We start from the raw sequence: 26,556 nt of genomic DNA, 5'->3' as shown, positions 1-26,556 counted from the left end.
TATCCTTATATCACACAGATTACTGTTTCAAAATCATTTCGAACAGTTGCTGTATATTTCAAAAGTTTACTTTTAAAAGATTGTCTTTAAAAGTAATCATAAAAATTTTCAGTTCCAAAATCAAATCTGCCAAATGAGGTATACTCAGATAGGTTTCACTTCTACCCTTAATCTCTCCACACTACAGGTAATCATATAATTCTAAAAGTTTATATTTTCATTAAAAAATTAAATATAGGGGCCTCTGGATGGCTCAGTCAGTTGGGCATCTGACTCTTGGTTTCAGCTTATGTCATGATCTCTTGGGTGGTGGGATCGAGCCCCACAGCAGGCTCTGTACATCTCTCCCACTTCCTCATGTGTGCCCACACTCTCCCTCTCTAATTAAATATATTTTAAAAATCTTCAGGGAAACATTAAATATATGTGGAGACATTGTTAAAATTTCTTAGATAAGTTGTAACATACTGTAGGCATGTTTCTCTACTCTGTTTTTTATTTTCATTTAACAAGACTTTGGGGTGTTCAGCTGGTTCAGCTGGTGAAGCATGTAACTTTTGGATCTCAGGGTTGTGAGTTCAAGTGGCACATTGGGTGTAGAGATTATTTTTTAAAAATTAATTAAATTTTTAAAAGGATCTTGATCAGAGATATATAGACTTGTCAACAATCTTCTCATAGTAATCAAAACCCCAAGAATCAACTGAAAAATCTAAAATGCAAGAACATTTTGAGAATGCAACACTTAGGAACATACATATCTGAGAAAATGCTAAAGACTGGTTGGTTATTCCATTATACTAATGTCTCCTTCCTCCCCTGGCACACAATGAAACTGTGTTTCCTATGACTTCTTCAGATCAGTGAAGCCATATTGGTTGGTTCTGGTCAATGAGATTTAGATTAAAGTGATGGATGCTGTTTTTAGGCCTCTCAGGTCTCACTCAAGCCTCCACATTCGTTTTCTTCCTTTATCTTCTGGTTGGATGCAAAGGAGGCACCCGAAGACTCCAAGGCCCTGGAAATTGGCAGCACTGCACGATTTAAGGAGCCTGAGATGCTAAATGACTGGAAAGTAGACCACCTCCCTATATCAAGTCCACCTGAGACTGGGTCTGGGCAAGAATAAACATGGTGTTAAACCAGATGGTGTGCTTGTGTGTTAGAGCAGTTACCTTGACCATACAGGACCAGCGCAGGAAACCATCTCTGAAGAAGACTCAGAAATGGTCAAGAAAGTGCTCTTTTGTTTTTGTTTTAATTATCCTAAAGTAAAATAAAGGTAGCAGAGTTTCAAGAGGAAGTAGTTAAGGATGTCAAATGCTGTAGAGAACTAACAGAAATTGTTTATTAGAACTGACAATGCAGGGTCACAGGTAATTAAGTGTATGCCATCTAAATCTGTCAAGTCATTTTCATTGCCCTATTCCAGTTATCGTGTTTATGGGGGAATTAAGACAAATAACTTCTTTAAAGTATTTTAAAAACTGTATTTGACTGGATCATATTTAACTCTAAACTAGTCTTGCCCCAAAGACTCTTTGTTTCTATGTCTAATCTTTAATTTTTTTCTGGAGCTCTACTACCACTTTCATGATTTTGTATTACTCCAAGTATAAGTCTATAATACTGAGAATCAGCTTCTCCCTTTTAAAAAAAAAAAGGTAGCTCTTCCCAGTTTTTGATACTTAGATGAGGTAATACACCACAAAAAGATGCTATGGGGTCCTTGGGGCTCTTCACAGATCTTCCCTGCTCCTCACCTTTTTGTTGTGCGGTGCCTATCTCATAAAACTAGTATTTGTCTTAGAGGGGAGATAAAATATAAATTCCCAAGAAGACGGATTCGAAGGAAATCTAGAAAAAAGGAAATAGAAAGTTGGGAGAATAAGGAGGGGCAGGATGTTACAGAGGAATTAACAGATGAGAGAATGAAAATACATAAGCCTAGTTGAAGCAAGGGAAGACATAAGGGAACATCAGAGCTGACAAGTCAAGGATAGCTGTTGTGACATCAGCATCAAAATGGTGAGCTTTGTCACTAGCATTTGTTACTGTTTGCGGGGCCAAACCAGCAGGGGTTTGTTCCCACCACTTCTATATTGAACCATAGCTTCTGAGGGAATGGCTCTAAGGTGGGAAAGTCCCTAAATCCCAGAATACAGTAGAGCTTAGCTATCCCTTTATGAAATGTCTTATTACCTTAAGGAAAAAAAAATAACTTTAAGGTTTGAAAATGTTAACTAGTAAGAATGGTAATAAAATTTAAACATTGGTAAATCTATCTTAGCCTTTTCTTAAACATAGGCATATATAATACATACATACATATATATATATCACATTATGTGATTCAATATTATTTTGTAACAAAAAATAGAACTTCTTAAGTTCCTGCAATGAGAACTCTAGTGATATGTTTGCGATGCCCATTTTGAAAGCCCATAAAAGAAAGATGTAAGATGTAATTTCTTTACTCTTCTTCAAACAAGCAAAGAGATCTTGCTTGGGAGTAAAATAAATGTAAAAAATATCATATATCTCACTTGCAATTAAAGATTCTATTTTCCTAGTTTAAGGAACAAAAGACTAAAACTCTGGGTAAAATATTCATTAACCCAACCAGAAGCTTTATTACTTCAACGTGATGTTTTAAAAAATTCTCTATCTACACGGGGCTTTTAACTTTTTCTTCCTTCAGGCAGAGATTTGGGAATCTAAATGGAGCATTAATTCAGCTTATCTCAAATGACACCATTAATATTTCACTGAAATTTTTAAATTAAGGGACAATTTAAATTTTCTAGTGCATATACTTTCAATTTATATTCATCACTATTTGTCAGAACAAAGTTTTAAAAACTTGATTTAGTGATCTGTGTATATATTTTTCCCCATATTACAAAAATTTCATACATAAAAATTGTTCAGTGAATACCCACATGACCACAAGAGTCTACAATTAACACTTGGCTGTATTTGCTTTATCACTTACCTATCCTCTATCAAACCATGAATCCACCTTTTTAACTAATTAAATTGCAGATAATTATATTCTTCACTCCTTTTTAAATAGGGTTCAGTATTTGTTTATAGTGCTTTAGTTTTTGAGGCAAATTTTATATAAAGTAAAATGCAGAGACCCTAAAAGTACTATTTGATGAGCTGTGAGAAATGCACACACTTGTACAACGGGCTGAATGTTTGATTTCCCCAAACACATTCACTTGTTGAAATACTACTGTGATGGAGGTGGGGCCTTTGGGAAGTAATTAGGTAATGAGGGTGATGCTCAATGATGGCATTAGTACTCACGTAAGGGGAAGGACTAGCACAAAGAGAGGACAAACGTCTCTAAGGAAGAAAGAGGCCCTTTCCCAGGAACCTGACCATGCTGGCACCCTGATCCGGGACTTCTGTCCTCCAGAACTGTGAGAAATAAATGTTTATGGTTTAAGCCATCCAGTCTATGGTATTTTGTTATGCAGGCTCAACTAAGATGTTGTGTAACCCTAACCCTTGTCCAGTTGTAATTTTTCACCTGAATTTCCTTATCCTTCTCAACCCCTACTTCCAAACACTGTTTTCACCATACATTAATTTTACCTTGCCTAGAACTTCTTAAACGCAGAATTGTATGCACTCTTTCTCAGAGATGTCTTTCACTAGCCATGTTTTTGTTGTTCATCAGTATTGTTGCATATACCTATCTTTTCTCTCTTGAGTAGTAGTATTTAATTGTAGAAATATACTTTTTGTTTAACCATCCTCATTTTCCTTTTAAGTCTAGTTAACTTACAGTGTTAGATTAGTTTCGGGTTTACAGTATAGTAATTCAACATGCGTACACATCATCCTATCTATTTTTCTTTTGATGGGTCCCTGAATCACTTTCATTTTTTTGACTACTAAAAATAAACCTGCTTTATTCTTGTATGTTTTTAGGTGAATATATTTTCTTTCTTTTTTTTAATATCTTATTTATTTGTTCATGAGAGAGAGAGAGAGGCAGAGACATAGGCAGAGGGAGGAGAAGCAGATTCCATGTAAGGAACCCGATGTGGGACTCGATCCTGGGAATCTCGGATCAGGCCCTGAGCCAAAGGCAGATGCTCAACTGCTGAGCCACCCAGGCGTCCCTACATGAATATATTTTCATGTATCTTCAGAAAATACTTAAATTTGGAATTATGAGGTTAATAGGGTGGTGTCTGCTTAGTTTTATAACAAACTACCAAGTCTTTTCCAAAAGGATTGCATCATTTTATACTACCTACAGTAAGAGTCTGATTGATCTCTATTTATGCCCAAATTTGATGTCATTAACCTTTTTAACCATTCTTGTGGTTGAGTGGTAGGTAGTATCTTGAGATTTGATATACTACATTCTCATTATCATTCAGTTCAAGTTATGCTCAAATTTCCCTTGTGATTTCTTCATTGACCCATGATTTATTTAGAAGAATGTTATTTAATTTCCCAACATTTGGATTTATCTGGTTGTTACAGTTTTAATTCTGTAGTGGTCAGAGAAGAGAATGAATGATTTGAATTTTTTTTTTTTTATATTTAAGACTTGTTTTAAGACCCAGTATGTTCTATCTTGGTGGAGTGCCATATGCACTTGAAGAGAATGTACACGCAGTTTTAAGGGGTACTGCTCCATTTATAAATTAACTAGGTCAAGGTGGTTGGTAATGTTCAGATCTTCAATTTCTTTACTGATTTTTCTTTTTTAATTCTATTAAGTGCTGAAAGAAATTGTTAAAATCTCCTATTTGTAGATATGTCCTTTTGTCAATTTTTGTTTCATGTCATTTGAAGCTCAGTTACTAAGCACACACATATTTATGACTAAGTTTCTGATGAATTGGCCTTTTATCTTATGAAATGCTTCTTTTTATCTCCAGTAATGCCCTTTGTTAAAATCTACATGATCTAATATGATTTCCTTTCAACAAATCCTGGCACCAAATTCTGACCCTGTCTTCTCATAGTTTCCATCTCCATCTATTTACTTGCTACTTATGTCTTTATATTTAGAGTACACCCATGCCATTAGCATATAGCCAAATCTTTGGGTTCTAAATCCACTTTGACTTGTTTTTTTAAGGGGAATTTTTAAACATACAAATTACATTTAGATGTATTACAAATATAAATATTATTATATTTAGTTCTCCTGTTTTATTATTTGGGTGGGGGTTTTTTTGTTTGTTTTTGTTTGTTTTTTACTGGATTGCTTTTTTTGTTTTTCTTTGTTCCTCCTTTCCTGCTTCCTTTTGGGTGAAATGCATCATTTCCTTGAATGCCAGTCTAATGCATGATTGGCTTTTCAGCTCTATCACTTTGCAATTATCTATTTTTAGTGGTTTCATTATTACATAGTCTTAGTACTACTATACTACTTCATGAGAAATATAAAGAATACTGCAATTGTCAAGTTCCATTTACCACTTCCATGGCTCTATGCCCACTGTATATATTTGTCACTTCCAAAATCAACGTCCAGAAGTTCTGAATTCAAGGAGAAATTCTCATCACTTGCGTGTGGTTATACAAATATATACTCACCTAAATACCAAAGACATGTTGGTTCAATGTGGTCCTCGAGGATGCTCAGGGGTCTGTTACACGCATGTTAGCATGACGAGCAGCACTTTCTTTGTAGGCAAGATCCTAGGCTTTCCAAATATGAAGATGCATGGTTATGGTTTTAGTCTCACGTCAAAGCAAAATACTGGAGACTGTAAATACTTGTTTCATGACATTTGACCACAAGACGTGTGCCAAGTGAAGCAGAGTAAAAAACCGTTTTCAAAGCCTGTGCTTGCTATTTCTGCTCTTATCCTAACCATGGAGCAGGGTAATGGCACCTGGATGCCTGAGAAAGAAATATAATAACTCGGGAGCAGCAGACAGGGTCTTGAGGTCAGAGAGGTCAGAGAGGTGCAAGAATCCTCAGGTGTAGAAATTGAGGTCAGAGAGGTGCAAGAATCCTCATTTGTAGAAACTCCTAAAATCTCCTAGTTGAGTTTTTTTTTTCCTCAAATTAATATTTATTGATTGATTTAAAAAAAGGGGGGTTGGGAGGTGGGGAGAAAATCTCAAGCAGACTCCCCACCGAGCAGGGAGCCAGACCAGGGCTACGTCCCACAACCCAAGAGATCACGGCCTGAGTTCATAGTATTTTCAGCAAAACAGGTAACATGTACCCGTTATAAGCACGTCTGCAAACCAGACGCAGAGGAGACCTAGGGGTGGACCCCATTCCGGACGTCGTCCCAAGACTGATCCCAAAGGGCGGCGGGGCTGGGGGGCTGGAGACTTTGGGGTAGGTCGGCCGTCACGTGGTCATGCTGCTTGCGAGCTTCACTTCGATCAATAAATCGAACGCATATAAACCGTGCGGGCAGGCAGGCGACGCGCGACCGGGACCAACAACTGAGTCGGGACCCGTCCCGTCCAACGCAGCCACCCCGCCTCCACCGGCCTCGCTCGCGTCTGCGGAGCACGTGCCGCGCAAGGCCGCGGGGCTCGGGCCGCGAACGCGGTGACGTCAGGGCTCCGGGGACGCTGCCCGGGAAGGACGCGTTAGCCGCCCCACGCAGCCGCCCAGGAGGGCCAAACCGCGGGGCGCGCACGTCATCGCGCACCGCAGGCCGCCTCTTCCGGGAGGCGTGTCCGAGGCGTACTAGGAGCTGCACCTGCGCACTGATGTCTCCGCGTAAGGGACCAATGAGCGGCGGGTGGGTGGGCGGGCTAGAGGGAGACGCGGTTTCCGGTTCCGGTTCCGGTAGCTCTCGGTCGTCCGCTTTTGTGCTACGTGTCGCTGGCGGGTGAGGAGGCGGCGGCAGGTGAGCTGGGTCCCCCTGAAGGCGGCGGGCGTCGCCGGGAGGCTGAGGGGCGGGCGGTCGGAAGGGCCCCCCCCGCTCCCCCGGCTCGGGTCTGAGGCGAGTCCGGCGCTCGCGGCTGCCCACGGTCCTGCTCCACGGGGGCTTGCGTGGAGGCCAGGTCCCGGGGGCGGTGGCTCCGATGGGCGCCGGCCCCTCAGCGCTCAGGGTCGGGGCGGCTCGCCTCGGCCGCCCGTGGCCGCGCCTTCCGGGGTGGGCTCGGCGGGGAGGGGAAGGGAGGGCTGTGCCCAGCGGGGGCTAACGTGGGCGCTCGGTGTGGACCTGACGGGGGGCGTCCCAGCGCGCTGTGGGGAGTGGGCGAGGCCGCGGCTCTGGGTTGCCCCCCCCCCCCCGCCCCCAGGAAAGAGCCCTTCGCCTTCCTCACAGCCTCCACAGAGTTCAAGCGCACTGGATTGGAAGGACAAAGCTGAGTGAAATATTAGGAAACCAGGTTGGGCAGCCCGGTGGCCCAGCGGTTAGCGCCGCCTTCGGCCCAGGGCGTGACCCCGGGGCCTCGGGATCGAGCCCCGCGACGGGCTCCCGACGTGGAGCCTGCTCCTCCACTGCCTGGGTCTGTGTGTGTCTCTGTCTCTCTGTGTCTCTGTCTCTCTGTGGGTCTCTCGGGAATAAATAAAATAAAATCTTGAAAAGAGAGAAAGCAGGCCTACGTATGTTTTCGGAGGGACCTCCTGTAGTTGGCGCAGAATGTTTGCGGAATTTGATTCCAGCTGCCCACCTGGGTGCGGACACTGCAGCGTAATTGGATTTGAAGGACAAAGTTGAGTGAAATATTAGGAAACCAGGCGTGGGCATCTCGGGGGGCTCAGCGGTTAGCGCCGCCTGCAGCCCAGGGCGTGACGTGGAGACCCAGGATCGAGTCCTGCGTCGGGCTCCCTGCTTCTCCCTCTGCCTCTGCCTCTCTCTCTCTCTGTTTCTCATGAATAAATAAAATCTTTAAAAAAAAAAAAAAAAAAAAACAGAAGAGAAACCAGGCCTTTGTGTGTTTTCGGGGGACCTGGTGTGCTTGGCGCAGGTTTCCGGGATTCCGTTCCAGCTGCCCACCTGGGCGCGGACCCTGTGTCTTGGAGCGTCTGTGTTCCCCGGACGCGGCTTTGGAGCCGAAGCTGCCCTGGACAGCGGCTGTCGTTGGTTGATTTAAGGAACTTAGGGAACCTCCGTAAGCACTTGGCCCCCGCTCTAAGCACGAGAGAGAGGGTAGAGAGAGGGTAGGGTGCCGGTAGTAAATTGGCCTCCCCCCCCCCCCCCCAGGCGGTGGCTCTGAAGCCGAGCTTGGGTGGCATTTCCGCTGCGTGGTAGGCGACCCCGACGAACTTAGGAGGGGTGTCCTGCCTACAGGTTGGGAGTGCAGGTAATAGCTTCTCCGAGTCTGGATCTTGGTTTAGCCCATCGTCGTGGTTTGGGGAACTAGGACCTATTCCGCACGAACACTCTCTTCTAAAGGTGTGGTGTGGCCACGGTCTCGAACAATCAGATCGAGACCCACGTTTGCCTCCAGTCCAGACGCCTGTGGCACCATAGTCAGGCCTTCCCTGCCCTGGGCCCTGGTTTCTGAGAGTGACGTCAAATACAGGAAGTGTTTGCTGGATCCCAGCGTTGTCGGGTTCCCAGCGGGAGGATGCGGAGACTGCAGAGTGGGTGAGGAAGGGATGTCTTGTTGACTGACCTCCTGTGTGAGCAGCAGGTGTCCTCCACCCTGATAAAGGCATAGGTGAGACCTGTGCTGGGTTTTCTTTTTTTCTTATTGCCTTCAGTCTGTTTCCCAGGTTTAGGCTTGAAATTGGTATTTTTTTTAATTTAATTTTATGAAATGGAATGGACTCGTCTCCGACATGAAGTCATTTTGATTTTTACATTTTGATGTAACTGAGCAAGTACTTCTTTACGATAAATAGTACCAATGAGTATCTTTTTACTCTTTTTTTTTTTTTTTAAATAGGCATCATGGATCAGGTAATGCAGTTCGTTGAGCCAAGCCGGCAGTTTGTGAAGGACTCCATTCGACTGGTTAAAAGATGTACTAAACCTGATCGAAAAGGTAATAGCTTTAAATAGGGAGAAAAGAAAAAAAAGGGGGGGGGGAGAAAAGATGAAATCTTTGCATTTTTTTTAGTCTTTGATTGATATCTTCCTGTTTAATGACTGTTGCATTATTTTCGACATTTTTAATGATTTGTGTTTGTTTTCCTTTGTTGCTTTTTAAGTACTCCCTAAATTTTACACACTTCTTTACACGTTACAGATTTTTCTGTTTTAGGTATTTTCAAATTGTGAAAGAATATTACAGTCTTATTTTCCATGTTAGGCCTGTCTTAGTCGTAGTTAAACGGCTTCAGGGTTTCTAGTATCTTCCATGTTTCCATTCTGGAAAATCTTTTGGGAGTCCTCCCTGCCCTGCTATTGGCCCCCTCTCAGCCCCTCCCCCAAACAAAACCTTAACATGAAATTAAGACTATAGGTATTGCTAACCTAGGAAGTTAAAGTCTTCATTTGTCGTGATTCATCTGTTACAAGGTGCACTAGAATTTACCTTCATTTGTTTGAGTACTGCCTGAGTTAGGAGCTGGGGATGTAATAGAAAATATATATACAGGATAACATATAAAAATATGTAATCCTCTTGGATTAATCGTTCTTGGGTAGTTTAGACTCTTTGAGGGAAGACAGTCATGAATGCATAATGGCAATTATCACTTTAATAACAGCTGTGGTAATTACTATAGAAGAGAAATGGGAGTTTGGACGGCACATAATAAGACTAACCGAGTCAGGAGGGCAGGGGGAAGCTTCCCTGAGGAAATAGATTAAATGGAAGCATTACTAGGGCCTGAAACTGTTACATAAGATTGTGACCAGCCTACTTTGGTTTCTCAGGCTTTATTTCTGGCTTCATTATGATATCAAAGACAACAGACCTATTGTTTATTTTAAAAAGTCATGTTCTGTGGTTTTATAATTAATACTTCTAATGTATAACAACTTTTAAAACAAATACTGTGCATTTCTTTTATTCATATTTTACTTTTCGGTATTAGGTTCATTTGCTGCTTATTTGTGGATTCACTAGCATGGGCAGACACTTATATTCCTTAAACATCAGTAAAATAACGAAAATTTCAAAATCTGTTGAGCAGTTTATTTCTTTATATCATGTTTAATTTCAAATGATATATTTACTATCAGGAGAAATGTACACCAGTAAGTTTATGTACATCATTGTTAGTTTTCTCTGCTATACTTGCAGTGACAATGCAAAAAATAATCTAAATTTTGTGTTTTTAAATCCAGAATTCCAGAAGATTGCCATGGCAACAGCAATAGGATTTGCTATAATGGGATTCATTGGCTTTTTTGTGAAATTGATCCATATCCCTATTAATAACATCATTGTGTAAGTAAACTTTTTGAAATAGACAATATCTAGGCTAGAATAAAAATTGAAGGGGCTCCTGGGTGGCTCAGTTGGTTAAGCATCTGACTCTTGATTTCAGCTCAGGTCATGATCTCAGGGTCATGGGATCAAACTTCGAGTCAGGTTCTGAATTAGGCTCCTTTCGGGGAATTTGCTGGAGATTCTCTCTCCCCCTCCTGCTGCCCTATCCCCTGCTCAATGTGCGTGGGCTCGTGCGCTCTCTCTCTCTCTCTCTCCCCCCAGTAAGTCTTTAAAAAAGGTGGAAGTCCGTTGAGTTGATAGCCTACTGTTTTGTTAATACATAGATAGGTCTTCTTAGGTTTTAATGCTGCTAGAGTTCTACTGGTATTTATGAGTACCTGATAATTAGGAGTGGTTTTATATGTTCTATAGTCTTTGTAGCAACTCTGAGATACTGTATTTTTAACTCTCTGGCTGGACATTACTGTATGCCTTGAGTCATTGATAGGGCCTCTACTCACTAGACTGTGGGGTCTGAGCCAGTCCTGTTGTAGATCGTTTACGAACACCCACAGTGTTAATATGTATATAGAATATTAATACGTGAGAATATATACGTGTGTATGTATTTTCTGTAGAGTGTGTACTGCTGAACCTAGTCCAATGTACTCTTTCTTGTACCCATGAAAAGCAGTGAATACGTATTTGTTGAATTAAATGAAAAACATAAGGTTTTTTATCTTTTTCTGATGGTCATGGTGATAGTAATAGTTTCTAACGTTTATCGGGCACTTACTGTGTGCCAGGGACTGTTCCTACTTCAGTCAACTCCTTTAATCCTCATAATGCTTCTGTGAGGTTAACACAACTATTTTAGTAGTAGTTGAAGTAGTTTCTTCATTCTTAGAAGAAACAGGGATGGAAAGTACATATTCCTTACCGCTGGTAAGCAGTAGAGCAGCGTATAAAACCCAGGCCGACTGACTCCGGAGCCTGTATTTTTAACCATTATTAAGAGACATCTCTCATTCTGGCTCAGTTGAACACTCCTCATTCTGAGTCACATTCCTTACTTTATACTCCAGTTTGCATTTCATCAGTCTTCTTAAAATCCAGTATTTAGAATTGAATGCTTTCTACAGATGTTTTCTTGCTAACGGCTAAAATCCTCAGACAGTTTCTCACAAATAACTGCTACAATAAATTTCCTTTATCCTGGGTTTAAACAGTTGGGGTGGTTTGTTTTTAGCTTAAGAATGGAACATTATCCTCGTTAAATTCCTTTTTCCTAGATTCCCTTAGGGAAGTCTTTTGAGTTTTTAATCTGTCCAACATTGTTATTTATCCTAGTTTTGTACTAGAAAATCTTTTAATTCATTGTTTAAGTTGTGGTCTAAAGTACTGTTTAGGACAGGCACTCTTAGTGTCCCCCTTTTGGATTGAGATTAGTCTGTTTGGTTGTTCCCAACAGGGTTTTGAAAGAAGTATTAATAATTTCCTTTCTTTTAATTCTTTCCACAGCAAACACACAGTATCTTTTTTCTTTTTTTTAAGATTTTACTTATTTATTCATGAGACACACAGAGAGGTGCAGAGATTAGGCAGAGGGAGAAGCAGGCTCCCTATGGGGAGCCCAGTGCGGGACTTGATTCCCAGACAGACATTCAACCACTGAGCCACCCAGGTGTCCCAACGCACAGTATCTTTTACCAATTTTACTAATCAGAGATTGTTCAATAGCTAGTTACTTAGAAACCTTGTCTTCTAGTAAAATGTTTCTCAACATTTATAGGGTTAAAAGTCTACCTTTAGATAGTTTTTACATTAACATGAAGGCCAAATAGACATTATTTGAAAAAAGCTATCAAAACTTACTCTTCTCATGACTCTCTTCAACATCTTTAAAACCAAAAGATCTTTTCTTCCTGTTTGAAAAGAGCATAAATCACTACTTAAATTATTTTGGGATGATAGCAAATGAAATAATAAGCATAAGCTTCTTTTCATTAGGCTGAATTAGCACTTTTTAATTTCCTTATGATAAAAGTTTTTCCCACTTCTATACAATTGCAGCAGTCCAAAGGAATAGCTATAGAACGATAATTTAAAGGACATATAGTTGAGGATATTTAGGTTATAGCAATACAATTTAATAATACTAAAAATACTTAGCATTAAATCATATATTCAGAGTATTTCAGGAGTATTACTTTCATCTAATAATACAGTTGTTTTTCTTTGCTTAACATTACTGAGTAATACTAGGGGTGCCTCGCTGGCTCAGTAGACTGTGCCGTCCTTCCTCTTAAGGGTTGTGCGTTCAAGCCCCATATTGGGTGTGAGCCTACTTTAAAGAAAAAAATTACTAAACAGACCTAAAATGTATATCTCAGCATACCAATATAGTGTTTATGCTTTTAAGACTTAAGAGGTTCTATAGAAAAGGTGATTTTTGTTTTCATTATGATTAAACCTCTGTCTTTTAGTGATTGTGGGAAGTTTTATTCTTTATTTTCAACTGGCTCATTACATACCAAATTGAAAAACTCACTAGCTAACTACTTGTAATTCATATTTTCTACCTTGTTCAGAAAGACAAGACTCTTAAACAAGTCTTAGACTGTTAAACACATTTCCCAAAAGAGGATTCTGAGTTTTTAAGATAAGCCTGTGCAGAAGCCACGTCATCTCTAAGGACCTTTTTCCATGCCGAGATTTTAAAGTATCATTTCTTCTCCTTTATGCTCTCTTGGGGTTCTCAAATAACAGATTTTTAGCTCCATGAAATTATAGCGTATTGCATTTCAAATAATTATTACTAAAATGTTCTATACACTCAAATGGAATGTTTTCTTTCTTTTACAGTGGAGGCTGAATACCTTTTTAAAAGAGTCTTTCATCTTGGGGATTGGTGAATAATTGATACGAGAAGCTCATGAAGTAAAAATGTGCCTAATATGTTTCGTGTTTTTCTTTGATGTTTTTTTTTTTGTCTTCCAAGATGTTTTGTATTTGTAAATTAAAATAATTTCAAAATAAACTTTTTTCCATCATAGATATTTATCAAATTTGATAGGAAATAATGGGTTGTTTTCCCTTCTCTTATTAACTCTCCTTCCTTCCCTTATTAACTCCTTCCTCCCTTATTAATTCTCCTTCCTTCCATCCTTCATATTTTACTTTATCAGAGAAATTAAAATGAAGTACCGCACTTTCTGAGTGCATTTCTCTCAAATAAACATTTTATCATGGCAGAAGAAACAGCTGGTAAAGGATGATAAAGGTAATGAAAGAGTTGAGGGTAGGTAGGAGTTTTGTCCTTAAGCACTCAAAATACAAACAGAGCTCCAGAAGTTTAGGTGCTACATGAAGCAGCTTCTTGGAAATAACAGTTAAAACTTCAGAGTGCAAGGTCCTCTTCAGACCAGTTGGTCCACAGTCATTAGAGTTCTGAATTATGCGAAGAATTAATTCACTGATATTGGAATGTGGGGTGAAAACTGGCCACCTGTGCCTTTTAAAAAAATAGTGAATAAGTGAGGTAGTTTATTCCCCTTTGAAAAAAAAAGTTTCATTAATCCGTTTATTTGGTGTGTATTAAAGTGTATTTCCAAGTTCTAATGTGTTTAATAAATTGGTTAGCAGCACTAAAAATTGTTGAATCAGTACATCCTACATCTGAAACCAGTAAACTGGGTTAGTTCTACTCGAATATAAAATATTTCTTAATTGGTTAGTAGCACATATTTGATAAATGTCCTCTGTTTCTTCATGAATAAGTAGGCAGGTGTCTAACTGGTGTGGTTGGGCAATATTCCTCAGTTTTGGAATCTGGTGCAGAGAGCAAAGTCTGTTTTCATAGTGATAGTAGCTGATTTTCTGCCAGTTTTGAAATGCTGAGAAGTATTTCAGTTTTGAATGAGTGGTTGTCTTCAAGGAAATAAAAATAAAGCCTTGGATCTGTGATTTTAGGGAGTCCATGTGGCCACATTTTACATACACTTAGATCCTTAAAGGCCAAAAGTATGTGTGTGTGTGCATGTGTGCACATGCTATACACAAAGTATGCTAGAAATTATTCTAAAATGTAGACTGGCTTTGCCTCTGGCAAATGTGTATTACCTTCTTACAGGATGAGATAATTCTGAATATTAGTATTTTTTGATATAATTATGAATCCCTATTTATAGCATGTATTTAGGCTGTTCGTCTTTTATTTTGCTGATTTACTGGTTCTTGGCACATGGGAGGTAAGGTGCCTACGTGTCATATATATATATATATATATTTTTTTTTTTTTAAGATTTTATTTATTCATGGCAGACAGAGAGAGAGGGGTAGAGGGAGAAGCAGGCTCCATGCAGGGAACCCGACATGGGACTTGATCCCGGGTCTCCAGTATCACACCCCAGGCTGAAGGTGGTGCTAAACCGCTGAGCCACCAGAGCTGCCCACATGTCATATATTTATACATGTAAAATGAAGGCTAATAATACCTGGTGGTAGAACAGAATAACCTTCACGCTAAAACAATGAAGTCTTATGTAGGAAAAGTAACATAGATTTTTCTTACTAACCATACTGATACACTTAAGAGCTAGTGCATTTCTGTTACAACACTACTTAACGCTTTAGCAAGTACAAGAATCATCTGTGACAGTTACTTTTAAGACACGGCTCCTTGGGTCCTACCCCTAGAGGTTAATTCAGTAGGTCTGGGTGGGCCTGAGAATATGCTATGGCTGCTAGTACGTGGACCACACTTTGAGTAGCAAGTTTTTAAAAGTTCTTAGTTTTTTAGAAAGTAAAATAGGGCAGCCCAGGTGGGTCAGCGGTTCAGCGCCACCTTCAGCCCAGGACCTGATCCTGGAGATCCAGGATCAAGTCCCACATCATCAGGCTCCCTGAATGGAGCCTGCTTCTCCCTCTGCCTGTGTATCTGACTCTCTCTCTCTGTGTCTCTCATGAATAAATAAATCTTTTAAAAAAATAATTTTTTTAAGAAAAGATTTTATTTTTAAATCTATACACACCCAATGTGGGGCTTGTACTTAACAGCCTGCAATCAGGAGTCACAGGCTCTGCCAACTGAGCCAGCCAGGCACCACCAAAAGTTGCTAATGGTTTTGTGTTGTTTAAATACCTATACCAAAGTAAAAAGAATGCCCTTTTTTATGATAGTGCTGCCACTTCCACGACCCCCTATCCCTTAAAGCAGGTGATTGCCACCTGGCCCACAAGACTAAACTCTAACCATATAAAGTCAGCAGAGAAATACACATCAAGGAGGGAGATGTCCAGACAGCATGTCAGAGCCTTGATGAAGAGGAGGAAATAAAGCCTGGTTCCAATTCCAGTTACTTTGTTACTGCTTGAAAGCCGTGTTTCCTCCAAAATCTGTTCTTGGGCCATTTGTCTCATTTGTTAGGAAGGTTCTGCTTGCAATAAATGGTATTTAATTTACCCTGAGTGCCTTGTGTTCTATGTGTGAAGGAGCACCTTATGTCAAAGTGTAAATGAGCTGAAAATGCTTAAAATGAGTTGACTTGTACCTCTTGTGTTACACACTGATCATAATTTTGCTGGAGAAGGTCTTTTCTGGGTAGATTTCCAGACTCTGGATGCATTTTTCTCGTTTTCCGAGGCTTATTCTATCTGACCTTTCTCATTCTATAGCTAGCCTTGGGAGTCCTGTATTTGCTGGTCTCATGCTTTTTCAGCTCCTAACCAACCTTGCTGTTTCAGTTTCTTTTGATCAACCTTGCTTATAGTGTGGTTTGTGGGCTCCTGGAAAGTCTTGATACCATGAAATAGCTCATTGAAATAGGATATCGGTCGGTTCACGAATTAAAATTAATGATGTATTTTCATTCTCTTCCTATCAAACACTTGTTGATTTTTTAAATGAATAGTATCACAAATGTTGACTGACCAGTAGAGAGGTTGGAGCAAATGCTTTATAGGATTAATGATACTTATGTAAGGCCTGACAGTTTTCAAACTATTCCTTCTCAGTTGATCCTCACAATAATCCTGTGACAATGTAGATCTTGTATTCTCTGAAATAACGTCCACAACCCCATCACACCTCTATTTTTTCCTTTTTTGTCTGCCCCACTAAAATAGAAATTCCAGGAGATATTTTAATAAATTAGTCAATTTATTGCCAAATCACAAGTGCTTAGGGCAGTTTCTGCAGGTAGTAGCCACTGCTTGTTAAAGGAAGGAAACAAGTGTATACATTGCTGGTTTAATAATTTCTTGTTTGCAAAGGCCACATAGAAAATGATTAAATCACTGGCCTAGTAGAGTGCAAATCCTCAACTTTTCTGGTCAGAGCAACCCAGTGTAAGAAAATTAATAGACATATGTATATGTGTGTGTGCTGGTTTTTTGACATCAGAATACACAAACATGTGTCTTTTTATATTTATGCCTGCACCATGGTCTTGATCTGCATATGCCTTAGCTTTTCAACTTGGAACAGTAGCAATTTTGGGTTTTTAGCCTGCCATACCTTCTTTCCCCTTGCCAAAAGCCTATATAGAAAACTATTTCCTTCTCCATTAATGATTGAGGATTCCTTGTATCTCCATATGGCAATGTAATTTATGGTATTTTTTTTTTTTTGATTACTTTTAGCATCAGTACAGTTTATAAGTTTTATTCCCCTGCTTTAAGAGCCACACATGACATTCTTGGGGCCACCCACAGTCTTGACTGAGGACTAGCTAGCCTTAAAAGAAAGGACTTAAGACATGGAGTACATGATTCTAAAACTGGCCAGGTAGCAGTGTCTTCTCTCGAATGTTTTCGAGGTCTTGTGAACGAAACAAAACAAAAACCTAGATTGGAGGACCAGGAAAACTAGCCAGTTCTTTGAACTCCTCCGGCATTATCCTCTCTGAGTGTAATGGGCCTAAAAGGCCCTGTCCCTCCTCATAGTAAGAAGACTGTTACCCCTATAGATGGGAAAGGCTTTGAAAGCTAAACTGTATAGACCTGAAAGAGATAGTGTTATTTCTACGTGTTTTGGGAAGTTCAGGAGGCAGAACCAAGTGAAAATATGTCAGGACACTTGTCACAATGAACTGAGCCAGTAACAAAGCAAGTTCATTGTCCTCTCAGAGAAGAACAGTAGTTGGTTGCACAGACGGTGCCTAGGGCAGGTGCCTAGGGCAGTCGTGGACCGCGTCACCTGAGGTGAAGTTTCCTTAACCCGTTTGAGTTACAGTCTCCTGATCTTCCGAATGGGGATATTAATGCCCAGCTTTTAATGTCGAATTCCCTTAGGTCAGAAAGTATATGTGAATGAAGTGGGCACAGTGCCTGGAACATAGGTATTTTAATGTTAGATCTTGTTTTTTTTCTCTAATCTTCCACCTCCTCAGAGGCAAGATTTACTGAAGCTGTATTTCGCTGGCCTTCCTCCAATTGGTATAGGCTGCAGTTCTGATTATCTTCGTATGGCATTGTCTGTTTTCCCCGACAGCTTGCCCACAGTCATGTTAAAATAACGTCTCACATTGTCTTGTTTCCTAACCCAAAGTGCAAGGAATTCACATTTACCAAAGGCCTGGGAAATTTTAGGTTAAATTCAGTGAACTGATTGCCTTCAGTATGCTAAGATGTTGGCTAGGTACTGACAGTAAGAAAGTGTGCTTAAGAAGCAAGAAGAAAGTGTGTAACCTCAACTCTGGCTGTGAAAAGAGGGTGTAAAAAAGTCCTTTAAAAAAAAAAAAGATTTCATGAGAAACACAGAGAGAGGCAGAGACACAGGCAGAGGAAGAAGCAGGCTCCATGAGGGAACCCAATGTGGGAATCAATCCCAGGACCCAGGATCACACCCTGAGCCAAAGGCAGATGCTCAACCGCTGAGCCACCCAGGTGCCCCCCAAAAGTCCTACCGGTAACCATTTATTCTGACTACTTTCCTCATCATCCTAGGGTAGAAAGAAGTACAAGCACTGCAGATGATGGAAAGTGGCATGGTTAGTCTTTGCAGTAAGCTGTGAAGTAGCTATCTCAAGGCATTTACAAATTGTGTACTTTGGGAGGCAGCCTGGCTCAGTCAGTAGAGCGTGACTCTTGATCTCGGGGTCTTCAGTTTGAGCTCTGCATTGGGCGTAGAGATGACTTTAAAAAGTTTAAAAATAAAAATTGCACACTCCACCTGCTTGGTCTCTGAAGAAGTTGGGGAAGATGATTTCTAAAGTGCTCCTCTGTGAGCTAGTTTATTCAGACAGGGCTCTGAGTTTCCTGAAAACGTCCATAACCCACCAAAGCTGGCCTTTAGGTTTAGCTGGCCAAGCTGGTTCAAGAGCATTCATTGCGTCTGTAATGTTTTTCTTCTGACACCAAATGTGTCATTTTCCAAACAGTTCTCCAATTCTATGGCACCTATATGTTCCAACTATTCATTTCGTTTTGACACTGCGCCCCTGGAGTTAGCGTCAGATTGCACAAGTTAAAGGGCTCAGGCCCACAAGATGACCCTCACGTTAGGTGCCAGTTGCAAGTGGGGTCCCCAGACAAACCACACTACTGCCCGGCCAACTACAAATGTGGGAGTTCTCACAATCTACCCCCTCCAGATTTAATAATTCACTAGAATTGACTCATAACTCAGGAGAGTGCTTTACTTACATTTTTAAAGATGCAATTCAAACAGCCAAATGGAAGGGCTGTATAGGGCAAGGTATGAGTGGGGAGGAGGAAGCAAAGCTTCCACATCCTCTTTGGATACACCACCCTTCTAACATGTTGATGTGCGGCACCAACAGGGAAGCTCCCGCATCATGTATGGTTTTTTACTGAGGCATCATTTATGTATGTGTGGCTGATTAAATCAGTAGCTATTGGTGATTAGATTCCATTTCCAGCCTCTCTTCTAACCCAGAGGAATCCTGCTGCTTTTACTAATTCTGCTTTGCTTTTACTCATCAGCCCCCATCCTGAAGCCACTTGGGGGCCTGCCAAGAGTCATCTCATTAGCATAAATTTGAGTGTGGTCAGAAGAGGCTCCTATAAATAACAAAAGACACTCCTATCACAAGAAATTCCAAGAGTTTTAGGAGTCCTGTGCCAGAAACCAGAGACCAAACATAAATATATTTTTTATTATGCCATAAGGTCCTTAATGAAAAAAAAAGGTATCAAGAATGTAATATATATGAATGTGTAGTGTGTGAGTGTTTATTTATATGCTGTATATTTAAAAAATATATGGGGGATCCCTGGGTGGCTCAGCAGTTTGGCTCCTGCCTTTGGCCCAGGGCGTGATCCTGGAGACCTGAGATCGAGTCCTGCGTCGGGCTCCCTGCATGGAGCCTGCTTTTCTCTCTGAGTCTCTGCCCCCGCCCCCCCCCCCCCCCCCCGTGTGTCTCTCATGAATAAATAAATAAAATCTTTTTTTAAAAAGAATATATGTTGACCTTTCCCAATATTTATTACATATTTTTCCTTAATGTATTATTGTTCAGTAATAGCATGTTTAATATAAGAGTCTTTACAGACAAACTTGAGCACCTAAACTTGGAAAAAAATGTTAGAATTTGAGGAAGCATACAAGATCCTCAAATCTTTCCTCCCTTTACAAATAAGGGCACCCCAGCACTCCCATCACATTCTTAGTTGGCCTTCAGAATTCTACTGGAAGTAGACCAACATTCTCCATGTATGTATTTACTTATTTAACATACTAATCTATGTATTATCAATATAGACTCACTGATTCATTTTTTAATGGTTTATAATTCATTTCTGTCAAATTTGCCATTATTAAAAATTATAGTAAATTATATTGAAAGTAATAAATACTAAAAACTCTTCCTTTGCTAAGTATTTCTTTTTCAGTGTCCTGCTCAGTTGTTTTCTTTACCTGACCTGGATTGCCCAAGTTAACTATTATTATTCAGGTAATAATAGCCTTACTCATACTATGTACTGTGCATTCTTTTATTTTCTATTAATTGCATTCTATTTTATTTAAGAAAAAAAGGAACCTTATATTTAAAGGGCAGACGGTTATTGTTTTCTGCCTCTAGAGGACAGAGGGGTCAGATAATGAACTCATCATTGACAACCAGCGTAGACTGAAAACCTGAGATTCTTTGAATGCTCAAGACTGTATAAGCCCTCAGGGCCTTTGCACGACCCAGGGCCTGCTGAGACAATCTCTGTAAACAGCTGAGGTTGAATTTCTGACTTGGGGGTGGGTGGGGCCTTGGAACCGTTTAACTTTTATTAGTCAAAAATGACGATATGAATTTCTCATATCCTAGTTTTATGACCTGAAACTCATACCTGGTATATTCTGGAGCTATAAACCTTTGTGTCTCTCACACACATACATTTTATCAAACTGGTTTTTAGTCAAGTGGTATAGAGGCTTGTAAATAATAACATCAACCTTCCACTTCAGCCGTTTGACTTGCCAGACCCACCGTCTAGAAGCCTGACTCTAATTAGAGCTGCTGCTTCTGGTAATTCTCTTAATCTCCAAATCCTAGAAATTACTTCTAGCTTCACCTACTTAGATATGCTTTTGATTTTCTGTTACAGTAGATGATGCGTTAGCTCAGTTCCATGCTTGCCACTTTGCCTTCTCCATCTTCCTAGTGTAAACTACTGTTTTTAATTGCCCTGACTATGGTTTGTGCCTGTAGGTAGTATATTTACACCTCTATTTTTTGTTCTAACAGTGTGGGCAGTATCTTTTTAACTCCCCACATTAAAGATGAAGATATCTGTGGGCTTGTTTTTCTCTTTAATTTGGCCACTTCTTTCCCATCACCACTCCACTCTTAACATTTGAACTTTTACATTTTCAGACTTGGTAGCGTTTAGTCATGTCACTTTTTGCTTTGTAAATAGATAGATTCTAAAAGTTAAAAAATAATGTTTACATTACTCTAACAAAATGAATTTTGCTAACTTCCAAACCACATAGTGTATTATAGTTACATTTCTTTTCTGATCAGCTTTCTGTATTTTATGTTTATGTTTTTATTTCTATTTTCCTTAACATTGTCTGCCTTTATCACTGTGTCTCAGGACGTATTACATGAAATGCACTCTCCCTCCTTGTGCTGCCTGCCTCCCTCTGCAGCCCTCTGTCCTCTCAGTCCTCTCACTCCAGGCCAGACCAAGTATTTCTTGACCTGAAGCACAGTGCTGTCCTGGCATCTTTCTTCCTTTCATTCTCTGAGTTAGTGATAATGTTTCCCAGATTCTAAATCTTTCACTTTCTTGGTTTGTTCTTTTATTTTGCTGTAATTTATCACCAATAACTTCCTAAGTAAAATGTGTAAGAGATCAAAGCATCTTTTAGTCTAATCTCACAGTTGATCGATAGTTATATTGCACATGAAAAACTTGGTTCTAAACAAATATTTTCCCTCAGAACTTTGAAGATCTTTATAATTAATTGCCTTTGATAAGGTAGTATGGCCAATAAATTTATGTTTCCAATGTGATTCTCATTCTTTGTTGATGACTTTTGTTAAGATTATTATTATTTTTTGATTTTTGGTTCTTGGTTTTATTTAAATTCAAATTAGTTAACACATAGTATATTAACTTTGGGGGTAGAATTTAGGAATTCATCAGTTGCATATAACACCCAGTGCTCATTCCATCACATGTCCTCCTTAATGCCCATCACCCAGTTACCCCATCCCCCCACCCACTTCCCCTCCAGTGACACTGTTTGTTTCCTATGATTAAGAGTCTTTTATGGTTTGTCTCCCCCTATGTTTTTATCTTATTTTATTTTTCCTTTCCTTTCTTTACATTCATCAATTTTGTTTCTTAAATTCCATATATGAGTGAGATTATATGGTATTTTTCTTTCTTCTGGCTGATTGATTTCACTTAGCATAATACTCTCTAGTTCCATCCATGTTGTTGCAAATGGCAAGATTTTATTCTTTCTGATAACTGAGTAACATTCATAAATATATATATATATATACATATATGTATATGTACATATATGTATATATATATTTATATGTCACATTTTTTCACTTTAGAGTGATTAGCAAGTAGCTAATTATTATGTTTAGAAACTCCTAAGCACCAGAATGGGAAGCATTTTTCTGGCTAATTAATATTTGGAGTAAAATTATTTTATTATTCTTCTGTGGGAATAGATGCTTGTCTGCAATATTCTCTACCTATAGTGAGAAAAGGGAATAGGACTTTATTAATTCCCAGCACCCTTCTTCATTCTTATTAAATTTGTTTTTCTTATATATTATTCATTTCTTTTGTATTTGTCATATTTAAGTGCGATATGAAGTAGCCACATGAGGTCAATACACCTCTTCCTGGGACTAGTGCAAATTTTATTTTAGAAAGACCATATTAGGGACAGTGCAGAGGATATATTGCTTGGGATAATAATCATGAGTAAAACGGAAAGCAAGGAAAACAAATTGCAGTCTAGTTTTCTAAAAGGTGAAAAGATTATCCTGAATTAAGAACACAGTGGAAGGAAAGGGGAGGAGGAGAAGGTGGATTACGGAGGTATTGAGGAGGTTAGTCTTGATGGGCACTAGAGCACAGTGGAGGCAGCTTTATCACTTACCAGTTGTGTTATCTTTGATAAATCATATACTCTCTTTGTGCCTCAATTCCCTCATCTCTAAAATTGTGAATATTGCATATAAAGTGGTTGGAAGAGTTCCAAGCACAGTAATAGCTAACATTTTTAATATGAGAAGCAGGAAAGCAGAAGTCTTCGGAGTTAGACTGCTTCAAATCCAGGCTCTGGTTTTAGTAACTGTAGAGACATCAGGGCATTTATTAAATGCTCAAGTTTTATTCAATGCAATTTTGAGGTTGTTTCCTTATCAGTAAAATAGGGAGGAAATGCCATGCAAAGTTGTCGTCAATATTCAGTTTATTATGTCGAGTGCACTTTACGTGGGTGGAAGAAAGTCCAATAAACAGTTCATTATATTTTTAAAATTGATGTTACTCATATTCAAATATTATATACCATATGACTAAACAGTTTAAAGAATAATAAAACAAATATTCATGTATTCTCTAGTCAATTTAAGAAATTAAGTCAAACCAGAAGTGCCCTATTCCCTCCCAGATTGTATTTCCTTCTTTTTGTCCCACACAGAAGTTAAAATGATCATTGAGTTTTCTCTCTCCTTTTTTAGATTGTAAACTATAGGTATGAGCAAATAATATATTTTCAGCTTGACAGTTTTAGAGCTTCGAATAAGTGGAACCATACTGCTATATTCTTCTATAACTTTTCTTCACTTAAAAAGGTTATTTTGAGATTCATGTATGTTAATACATAGCTCTCATAACTGCAGTCCATTTATGCTCACTACTGTGTGACATCCCATTGTAAAATTATTCCACAATATATTTACTCATTTTACTGTTGATGGATGTTTGAATTGTTTCTAGGTTTTTTTTTTTTTCTGTTATGAATCACACTGCTAAGAATGTGCTTATGCATGTCTTCTAGTGTATTTGTCCAAGCATTTCTTTTGGTGTAATATTTAGAGTAAATTATAGGGTCAAAAGTATGTCTATGCTCCAACTTGGTAAAGCTATCATTTTCTGAAGTGATTGTACTAACTCCTACTCCATCAGCACTGATAGGAGACTTCATGCTCTGCACTCTCTGGGTATTATGTTATAAATATCGTCTTCTGTGGCAGGACTTTTCATTTATTTTATGATATCTTAGGGTGAAGAAATTCTTAATGGTAATATCTCTGAAAACAGGTCTCTCCCATTATCTGAAAGTAGAGTATTCCTATGAAGCCTTTCACAAGTCGAAATGAAGTAAAGTAAAGAAGCAATTATCATCATAAAAGCTAAAATCCTACTCAGGTTTTTTCTTTTAGTGAAAACAGGTACTAATGTACATCTTACATAAAAGCAAAGTGTTGTAAAGTGAACATTTGGATGGGGGGTGGGGAGACAGAGATCTGTAGGATTACCCAGGCTCATCTTTATATGCCAGTGCTTTCCAAACGTCCCTGAATATAAGACTCATCCAGGTATTTGTCAAAAATATGGGTCCTGGGGCCCCATCTTATATTTACCAAATCAGAATCTGTGGATGTTAGCTGGGGTTCTATACCTTTAACAATGCTCTTAAATAAATGGTGCTGACTTTGATCAAAATAGAGAAACACCACCCAGCCTACACAATTCATCTTTCCAGCTGAAGCCCCAAGCTCCCACCTGGAGGTCACCAGATTGTCATATTATGACTTCTGTAGAAGGTAAAATGTGTTATTGGGTAGGTATAACTCTCACGTAACTGTTCGATAACATGGACAGCCCCACCTAAATACAGACACTTCTCAAGTTATATCACACTGAGTTTATTAAATGCTCAGCTGAGGTAACCATGCAGAGGGCAATGGAGGTCAGTAAAATGAAAATCTTTGAAATCCAGGCTCTTTTTTATGGCAATCATTATCTCCCTAAGACCTTTCCTCTGTTTATGAGGAATTAATTCCACTGAAAGTCATGCCCTGTCAACTTAAAAAGGAAATCTATTTTACTTTATATTTCAATCCCAAACAACTGATGATAACATAGTCATCAAAGTATTTCTCCTTTGTGAACAGTTACATACAAATTGAAGAATCATTCATGGACAAATATAGTCCTAATAGATTGCAGTTAATATGATGGGGGATGACTGGGATAGGGGTGGATTTTGGAGAATTATCAGCAATTTGGTTTTGGGTATGTTAGTTTGAGAAGCCTATTAAATAGTCAAATGGAGATATTGAACAGGTAGTCTGATGTTCCTAGGAGATGTTCAGGCTAGACATACCTGAGAAATCATCAGGGTAGAGATATGTTGGGAATCATCAGGGTAGAGATGTTTTAAGCCTTGAGATGAGATTAGACCATCTAAGGGGTGCATGTAGCAAGAGAAGAAAAGAAATCCAGTGATAGAGTCCTGGGGAAGTACAATGTTATGAAGACAGAAAAGGACCAACCAGTGAGTTAGGAAGAAACCTAGGGATGTGGGGCCATGGAAGCCAAGTATAAAATGCTTCAAAGAGTAAGAGACCAGCGGAATCAAATGCTCCTGAAAAGTTATGTAAAATGAAGTTTGGGATTTAATAATATAAACAGTATTTGTATTGATGTATAGAGCTTATACAGAAAGAGACTACTTAGCAATGTAGAGAATATTTGTGATTTTGATAAGAGTAGTTTGTTGGGACAAAGACCTCACTAGAGTGGATTCCAAAGACAATGAGGAGCTAGGGATATGAACAAAGAACCACAGACAACTTTTGAGATTGCTTTAAAGGGTGATAGTTGAAAAGGGAGGTGGGGTCTAAAGAGTTTCCTTTTAAGATGAGAGACATAACAATGTGTTTTTATAGTAATAGGACTTGTCCAAAGGAGAAAGGAAAAATTTATAATGTAGGAGTGAGAAGAGAGAAGATCTACTGCCAAGGCAGTGGGAATGGCTCATCCTTGCTAATAATAAAATAAATTTCACTTGAATTTTTTACAACTGAAGTAATGAAGGAAGAAAATAGTTAAGTGGGCTGAGAGTACATGTCAGAAAGTGATACAAAGATGTACCATGGTATTTAAGTGTCTGTTTAAGAATTAAAAGAGCTGGATGACAATGGATTGTAGGTTCCAGTGAGTAAAAGGTTTGTTAAAATTGAGGTTCTACAGAGAGGAGCTAGAAGATAGGAGTTTGTGGTTGAAAGCAGTGTTCTGGAATTCAAATTATGGAGGAGTTGGAGTTACTGGTGGTTATGAATAGTTATAACACTGGAAGAAGGACCATGGGAATAGTAACTAAGAGTAGGAAAATCCAGATCCTTGGAAGTAAGAAAGTGCAGAAATTGGAAAGTAAATGTCTTGTGGTTTGTGGTTATTAAGGTCGCCAAGAATTATAACAGGAAGAGGGGTGGAGAGAGTGACAGCAAGCCAGGAACACAAGTCTTCCGGGAATGAGGTAGGAGGGAGGACTGACTCAAGAGTTTGTAGGTGACACTGTTAGGAAGGCAGTGGGCGGTACTGATTGACGCTATGAGGTTGAAACCTGGAGAGTGAAGTTTAGAGAAGTTGATGGATCGACCTCAGAGCTGCACTGAGGATCAAGGAGGATACCTACCCCATCTTCAGTCCTGATGTTATGAGTGAGAAGGGAAAGAAAAGATTCCAGCACACCTGAGCTGGGCTGGAGGAGCAGAAGGATGAAGGAAATACTCTGACATAAGAAAACACTGGGGATTTGTTGGT

The 26,556-nt window shown here is 39.3% G+C and overlaps 1 protein-coding gene across 1 annotated transcript; it reads left to right on the top strand.

The window, feature by feature from the left end:
* The first annotated feature begins 6,840 nt into the window (after positions 1–6,840).
* Positions 6,841–13,321, top strand: SEC61G (SEC61 translocon subunit gamma). The gene is given in 4 exon segments (NM_001003325.1): positions 6,841–6,857; positions 8,851–8,949; positions 10,200–10,302; positions 13,150–13,321. Coding segments are annotated over 3 exon segments (207 nt in total). The 5' UTR covers positions 6,841–6,857; positions 8,851–8,855; the 3' UTR covers positions 13,160–13,321.
* The last annotated feature ends 13,235 nt before the right edge of the window (positions 13,322–26,556 follow it).

The sequence above is a fragment of the Canis lupus genome, chromosome 18, assembly GCF_011100685.1.
Source record: "Canis lupus familiaris isolate Mischka breed German Shepherd chromosome 18, alternate assembly UU_Cfam_GSD_1.0, whole genome shotgun sequence".
Lineage (NCBI taxonomy): Eukaryota > Metazoa > Chordata > Mammalia > Carnivora > Canidae > Canis > Canis lupus.
The sequence above is the reverse complement of the archived record's forward strand: the minus strand, read 5'-3'. Positions and strand labels throughout refer to the sequence as shown.